At 41.3% G+C, this 8,698-nt stretch overlaps 1 protein-coding gene across 1 annotated transcript; it reads right to left on the reverse strand.

Moving 5' to 3' along the window:
• Positions 1-2,138: 2,138 nt before the first annotated feature.
• Positions 2,139-8,122, reverse strand: LOC306933513 (alpha-N-acetylneuraminate alpha-2,8-sialyltransferase ST8SIA3-like; the record flags this gene model as incomplete). The annotated part of the gene is made up of 5 exons (XM_079515765.1): positions 2,139-4,187; positions 5,207-5,416; positions 5,948-6,295; positions 6,770-6,892; positions 7,965-8,122. The coding sequence occupies 5 exons, from the start codon at positions 8,120-8,122 to the stop codon at positions 3,905-3,907; spliced, it is 1,122 nt and encodes a 373-aa protein (XP_079371891.1). The 3' UTR covers positions 2,139-3,904.
• Between the last annotated feature and the right edge of the window lie 576 nt (positions 8,123-8,698).

The raw sequence follows: 8,698 nt of genomic DNA on the forward strand, positions 1-8,698 counted from the left end.
GCAATAGAGTGCCATAGTAGAATGCTTTTATTTTTCTTTCTAATGTAAATAGTCAATGAAAATACATGGGTGATCCTGTTGTACGAAGGAACTTAAAGCTGCAACCTGTAACTTTTATGTCCTACCCAGGAGTCTCCCGCGTGAGACGAAATTCTTGCCGCTCATCCAAGAAGCAATCCCTGCTTGTCCAGGGGAGATATTGGCCTTATGAGCTTCAGGCAGTAATCGTGGTCTAGATGTCTTATTAATAGAAACGTAGGGAGACTACCTCCAATCACTGTAGAATAGATTCACTAGTTATATTGCATTAACATAAAATATCTTTACAACACAGATTGATTCAAATAATGTTTTATGCATTAAAATAAGTGTCAGATTGCAGTTTTAATATGGCAGCAACTGGTTATGAAAAAAAAGGAAATTGCAGTCACTAATGAAATCAGAGAAAAATACTGTTTTTATTTGACACACTGAGGCATTGATGGAAGGAATATGCAGGCACATACGTACGTATAGTTATCATGAAGTATTATTGAAAAACATTTAACACATGGTTACATTTCTTACATGAATGGTCATTCTCCATACAATAACCAAGATACGACGTATCCTTACATGGTTTATAACTTCATATGACACGTGTACTGCTAAGCTTTAGTATGGATTATGGGAGACAGTTGCCATGCAAATTTAAGAAAGATAAACGTAAGAATGTTAGACTGTCCATAGAATAAATTCTGTCAGTTCATGTAAGTAAAGTCATCAGTTGGAACAATGCATGTGTGCAATGCACAGAAGCTCTTCTGTCCGTTGAAAGAAATGCAACTGTTGTCCTGAAGAACGAGCGTCTCGGATTCTGTTCTCATATCATCTTTGACACACATTCTATGTAATGACAGTGAGCACTAAAGAAAGAAGTCATTTTGAGGGGAAGAATAGTTCATATCGGAGCTGGTGTGTTTGCTGAAGAGTAAAACATCAAAGTATTGATTAGGATGACATTCATAAGAGTCCCAAAACAACACGTCCGCAACAGAAAGTGGAATGAAACCAAGAAAAGCAAAGTCCTTAATGACACCACATAGTAGGTAATTCCCATTTTGTGCCACGACAATTCTGACATACATCAATTAAAACAAATTGGCAATACTACTTCCTCTACAACTGAATTCCGATTGCTGTACAGTATACTAAAATCCCAAATCACAGCACATTCAGGTAATGATACATTTGTTTCACTTAGACGGGTGCTCTTTGGTGTACTTGGGAGAACATTCTATAGGTGTGATTAAAAGGAATCACTCTACTGTACATATCCATGACACTATAGGTGGCCTACGATTCAAACCTAGACCTCAGATTTGTGACGTAGCTTTCCAATGACAACTGCACAATGGAAGGAGCCACGAGTTACTTTCTGAAATTCCAATGGAGCCCAGTAACAGAGGAACTTATGTGAGACAAATAACAAAGAATGCACATTATGTTTACGACGTTGAGAGCTGAACTTGCAAAAGGCAGGCCATGCCAACTCCAGTGAGACCTCTTCTTCACACCATGCGAGAGTTCAACCTCCATACAAGTCTTCATAGTGTAAACCACATTAACCCTGGCATTCCTATTTTGGCCAAACGTTTAAAAAGAATAGCCTCAATTTTTTCCCCAAATTTGTTTCTAACGTTGACAATAATAGCAAAAGATAGCAGATCTGCAAGCTCACAACGTGTCACATTGCTACACGTTTCTAGATCTGCCATTTTCACTTTTTGTTGGACGACAAAGTATATAGGGCTTAAAGGGGCATGGAAACCTAGGCTAATTTTGCAGTTTGTTTTCCAGTTCAGGTTAAAGACTACAGCAAATTAAAAACATGGCAGGCCAGTAAGAAGAAACAGTTTTATCTTTAATTTGATTTGGGTGTTCCACTGGTCAATGCTTGTACATTTGCACATGCACCTAAATTAAAATAAAACATGAATTGTATTAGCTGCTTCTGTGTTGCTTAACGGTGTCAGCCTTATTGTTACCCTTGTAGTTTTTTTCTTTTGCTGAACACAAACTACAAAATCAGCCTAGGGGTCGTCATCCCCCACCCCCCCAACCCCCACCCCCCCCACCCCTTTAAGCATGTGCCACGAGTCACGAGGTCTTCATGTGGGTACTATAGTGTTTTGGCCCTGTAATTCTTAATCACCAGTCCACCATTCTAGCTTAAGGTGAGCTTGACGTGATAGGTCTATCATGGCGCCTGATGTTTGAGAAGTCGAGGTACTCTACAGATATAAAAATAAAGCCTGTTCTTTATTTTGTCAGAAAGGTAAAATGAGAAATAGAGGTTTGGTCCCATGTGAAATATATAGAAGTCAAGTCAGACTTTTTGCTTTGAAACATCTGCCATATAAAGTCATTGGCAATATTCTAAGCCTAAGGGATATACCATCCCATATATAAACAATAGCAAATAAATATATGTACTGTATATATATTTACCCTCAAAAGGTTGTACAAAACTAGCCTTAAACATTTCATAGTGCCTCTCACATGCAGTGACGTTCAAATATTGTATCATGCTCTTTAAACAAGGTGAAATAAGTCATGAAACATCTTATTCCTCTGTCACACATATTGGAAGTAATATGATTCTTTGAAAAATTGAGAACCTTTCCCTTTGCAAAAAACAAAACAAAATTGAACTAAGAAAACAACAAAAACTTGGCTGGTAATTAACTTAAATTCAGCTTGTTGTTCGATAAGAATCTAACAGTGGCAGAATATGAGATTAATAGTAGACATATATCCTAATTAGTCTTTCGATGCAGTTGAGATAATCCCAAAATATAGGTAAAATGTATTTCCTGATCATTCTCGTAAAGATCTTTCACAGGTCTTATAATATCAGAACCCAGTGTACCCCTTTTTCTGAATTATAATAACCCTGTTCTGACTCCTAAATAAAGTTAGCCTATGGCTTACCGCTGGAATGTTTATTCTCATTCCAAGATTTTAAGAATTCCACAAAAAAGATGTGTTGGACAATGGACAGTCCTATTGTCTCAGGACATTAAAAGGCATACACTTGTGGGGTATTGTGACGATCTTGTAAACAAATAACGTTCAGAGCCATGCCCACTGCCTGTCACCTCCAGAATAGAAAGGACTGGAAAATAGCATTTGCACCTCTGCAGAGGCCTCGAATTTGATTAGCAAAAAAAAAAAAAAAAGAAAGAAAGAAAGAAAAAAAATAAACTGATCGATCTCCCTCCCTGAGATTAGGCAGTGATCAAAGTTTAAAGAATCAGAACAGCCTCGGAAAAGGCATTATGATTGCATCATACCTTAATCAATACCAAGTTCTCTTTCAAAACAGAGTTGGGGGAAATATGGTTACTTCCTCAAATGAGTCCCTTGTGGACACCGGAATAAATGACGTTTGCTTATAACGTTAATTTGCCACAGCAGCCATGCAAGAGAGAGACGGGAAGCAAGTGAACAGCAAGTAGAACTGTCAGTATTCAATTCATCATTGCCAAAGGAGTAACAAATGCACCTGTGGTTAAAATTCACATAACGGCAACCGCATCTCCTTAAAGCCTGATTCATACTTGGTTGCACTCCGGTGAGGCCGAAAATAGCCTATTTTCGTTGTGCGGCATCAGCATGCAACCAAGCACAGTATAACTCAGACCTTGGTGTGAATAACCCGCTCGCCGGCCTGAGAGCCTGGATGTGTCATGAGTAACATGAGCGTGCGCTTCTAGAATGTGGGTGCCGTGAAATGCCATTAATGCCGGACTGGTCATGCACTGGCGCGTCTGCGTCACAAACGAAAAGCGTGAACGAAATGCATCTGGGTCATGGTCTCTGGAGTTGTCAGTCTGACGGCTGCTGCCCTCAAGGTGTCCTCCTAAGCGCAGTGTGACAGGCTGAGTTTGGTCACGCCGTCGCCGTGCATCTTGTAGAGCAGCTTGAACTCGCTGGGTAGCTGGTGGGTCTCCTGCCACTTGGTGGTGAACTTGGTTCCTTTCTTGTCGTAGTAGTGGTAGGGCAGATCCTTGCCCGTGTTGGGGTCCCAGCCGAAGGGCCAAAAGCCGTACAGGTGGATTTCCTCGCACATGGCGGACGCCAGAGTGTACATCAGGATTCCAGTGCTGAGACGCTTAGGAGACAGGTTTTTCGTTTTCCAGTACCTGTAGGCAAATGGAAAAGATTCACAAATCGGATACTAACTAACTCTGCACGTGACAATGTGGAGTGAAATAATAGGTATTTATACAACTTGAGCGTTGTATAAAGAAAAGACTTAATGATGGGTTCTACCCCTAGGAACAAGTTCAAGTTAATTAACCCCTTTAAAAGCAGATGTTTTGAAGGAAATGGCCCTCATTTATCAATGTGGTGTAGAGTAGACCAAATTATTGGCGTACAGCAAAATGTATGCAATTGTCTGGATTTATATTCTAACATGACTTTGACTTGATAATACATGTGAAAAAGCTATACTTTGTAAAGGCATGCATCATCGATGTGTCTGTTTAATCACTTCCAATTTGACTTGTTAATACTTTATCCTGTGTATAAGTTCTCTCTCCTGATTGGATGAAATTGGTATCCTGAACTGTATTTCTGAGCTGGAGAGACAGGGAGACCCCTGTTACTGAACAGACTACCGGAATATAGAGCTATTTAACAATTATTTTAAAGATGGAGTGCCACAATTTTTTTATTTTTCCAGTTTTTCATGTGTCTATGAGGTGAGAGTACTTCATTAGACACCCTGGAGTCGTTTCTATGTGCAATGGTGTATTAACTTTGTATTTAGGGTTTCTTCCTGGAGGCTGAACCCTTGACAGTCAAACGGGCCAATGAAATAAACAGTAATATAGTGACATCACACTATCAGCCCCTCCCCTAACCCCTCCCCCTTTATCATACAACTACAGCTGTGGGTGCGGTTTCAGTTCAGGTGGATCACCACCCGTCACCACCCACCAGGCAAACCAGGCAAATTTAATGAACTGGTGGGCGTGTCCACATAAAGGCATGATTTTAACAAATACTGTACACATTTTGGAAAAAGTTACCTGATGATCTTGTTTTAGGGTGGAAAAAAATCGTGGCACTCCATCTTTAACATAATAATATCACTTCATGCCACTGCGGGTGGCCAGGCCAACTCCACACAGACAATGTCCCGCCTCATACTTACTTGTTGACATCCTGCATGATGTTGCCTGGCCAGGCCAACTCGATCTTCAACTGCCCCTTGTGCTCCACGAAGAAATCCACCAGCGTTCTGGTCACTGTGGCCGAGGTGTGCAGGAAGAAGGCAGGGATCCACAGGATAGCTCCCTCCAGCTTCTTCAGGTTGAGGAAAAAGTTGTTCCTGTCCTGGATGGTCAGCAGGTTGTTGTAGTACCTAAAACAAAAGATACCGGGTGCTCAATACTGCCTAATGGATGTATATCCAGTTGACTCACAAAATCAATTTTGTAAATATAAAAATGTAAAAATAATATATATATATATATATATATATTTTTTTTTTACATTTTTATATTCGAATAATATATTGACTGTTAATGACTTGATATGATTAGTTGTGTGCGGTGTCGCGTACCGAAAAGAGCTGATCTATAAGCTCGCAATGTGTTGTGGTGCGATATATTGTGAGCTTGTAGATTGGCTCTTTTCGGTGCACCTTGTGCGTTGCAACTAAGTTGTATGCTGCTTTGATTTATTTTTTTAATACAAAAAATAAATAAATAGAAATTACTGATATGCATTATTATATATATTGTTGTGGGGAGATGGAGTTGCCCTTGAGCATCATTTGAAATATGTTATTGGTCCAGACTCCAGAGCTCACAAAATGGTTGAGATGAACCACAGGGCATAAGGTTAAAAAAAAACCCTAGAAAGCAGGTTGTTGTAGAACTTGTATAGCTACCTCTCCAGGATGCTGGGGTTAAATGTGGTCATGTTGGTCTTCCTGCCCACGTCTTTGTGGTAGACCTCCGTCGGGGCAAAGTTACAGCGGAAGACAAAGTCGGCCTGGTCGATCTCTTGGCCACAGTGGCTGCCGGTGAGAATGCCGCTGTTGCCCACCACGGCGCACACGTTGTAGTGCTTGTTGAGGATGGGCGACGTGTCCGGGAGCAGGGACTTGAAGTTGTTGCTGATGGAGAAGACGTACTTGTGGCTGGAGTAGTCGAAGTGCATGAGCTGGCCCACGCGTACCGCATTCTTGGTGAGAGAGAAGTTGTTGGCAATGTTGATGTAGTTGAAGATCTCCTTCCTGAAAGACAGTCGATAGGATGCTTGTGCTGCAGAAAACTGTCTCCATCACAGACGTAATGTAACTCATACATTCAGTCAGTGGTTCCCAAACATTTTCCTTGGAGTCCCCCCCCCCCCTTACATATTTTAACCACTTAAGTCCAATACTTGTATTATGACAAATAGCCGATCTACAAGCTCACATTGTTGCATCACAATGTGTTTTGAGCTTGTAGATGTGCTATTTTGATTTTTTTTTTTACAATGTCAGTGTGCTCCAATGATGTTACATGTGCAAGTTAGTTATGATTTTGTGCAACATGTTTTGGACTACCTCCAATGCTCATGCCCCACCCTGTAATATTTGGCATTAACACCTAACAGGGATCCAGACTCCAGATTGGGAAACACTGCACTTATTGTTTTAAGTCAATTCTAAACGGAATGGAAAAAGGTAACGGGAAATGGAAGAAGATGCTAACAGGAGAATTACCTTTGCTGATAAAAAGCAGTTCTGTTGAACTTCCACCTCGACGGCTTCCCTGACAGTTCTTCATTTAGGGCATTGGTCAATGGAATGAAGGATGGGTCCAGAAAATTCATGGCGAACTGAGACCTGAGAATAACAACAATTTCATAGTAGATGACATTCAATAACTAGGCTAGATCAATGGTGGAAAAAGTACAAAAGTAATTGGCATCAAAATATATAGTACAAAAACATAATATTACTCATTATCCAGAATGAGTAATTCATTTTAATGACTTTGTGTGCCTCAACCCAGTGGTTCTCAACCTGTGGGTTTGGACCCCCAGGGAGGGTCCCCACATGATTTGGGGGTGGTCCCCAGATGCTAGTAAAGTGACAATTTAAGGACCTCAAAACAAATGTAGTCAGCTATATAAAAACTGGTGAAACATTGGCAAATTGCCAAATAACATAAGAGGCACATTTTTAAGTCTCAACTCCTACAATTCCAACACAGAGCCTGTCAGGTTGGCGGGTCCATATGATTATTTTAGGGGCCACGCCCTTAGAAAGTTGAGAACCACTGGCTTAACCTATAATAATACATCAATAATACATAGTTGACTGTCAACTATTTGCAATGGAGTAAAAAGTACATTTGCCTCTGAGATGTAGTGGAGTAAAGCCTAAATTAGTATGAAAACATTGAAATACTCAAGTAAAATTGAAAGTATCTGCTCAAGTAAGCCTACATGAGTAAATGTACTTTACTCTACCACTGACGATGATATCCTACAATATGAATGAGAGTAATATTTAGGTCACGAGTCTCTCTACGTACTGTGCTCACATAGATACAAACAGTCTCAGCAGCACCATGGACAGCTCTTCTATTTCATTAAAAGCTAAACAAGAAGCTCGTATATTATGACATGACATGAATGAATGACCGCGTGCAAGCCTGTGAAATTACATTTATGACTCAAGGCATGACTCAAGGCATGTCTATTCAACACGTAGGCCCGAAAATTGAAGGAGAAAATTATGTTGCTTCATGCATGCTTCTGCTTGTATTATAGGCTTGAGACTGATGAATACAACACACACTAGGCCAGACTCCAGCTGCTGCAGCCGTGCATACAACGAAATGTTTATGAAATATATGGGCCTCCCCATGTACAATCAACACAACAAGTCCATGCACTTAGCCTATACTCACCGAAATCCCGCATGGAACATAATTCTCGGACCTCCCATGTCATATTTGTTGGCCGAGAAGACGCTGTCCTTTTTTAACGACACATAACTAATTAAAGACAGGATGAGCAGAGCAACGCTTAGAATAACCATCCCCAAGGCGTTTGCTATACGGACCATGTTGGCGGAGCGTTTTCATTCCCCTAGCCTACACACACAGTCACACACACACACACAGCAGCAGATACGAGCGTCTATCTTTTCATTGCCCGGGTGTCGACTCGTGCGTCTGTCTGGTTGTTTACAAAAGATGGTGATGAGCTGATCGAAGATTTCATATTGTGCGATGGCGTAAAATGGACGGCAGCAGGTGCCTGTGCGCTGCGGTTGGGATGGTAATCGCGTAGCGATGCTGCTGCTGCGGTTCCGTCCAAGGCATTCCTGCCCATCCCACCCCCCCTCACCGTCGCACGGACCGACCGACCGACTGACTGCGCGCACGGCGGACTGACTGCAATTTTCCCTCTCTCTCGGCAAGCAGGCGGTTTAATCAAGGAGATGGATTTAGAAATTCCCGTCAACACATCATGCCAGCCTACAGACCGCCCCGCCTACACACACACACACACACACACACACACACACACACACACACGCAACGATCGTGCAGATCTAATCAAAACTGAACGCATACAGTATCTCAGCTAATCACGATTATAGTTGAATGTTCAGCATGCAACTCACTGAGAGCGCTGC

The sequence above is a fragment of the Electrona antarctica genome, assembly GCF_951216825.1.
Source record: "Electrona antarctica genome assembly, chromosome: 12".
Classification (NCBI taxonomy): Eukaryota; Metazoa; Chordata; class Actinopteri; order Myctophiformes; family Myctophidae; genus Electrona; species Electrona antarctica.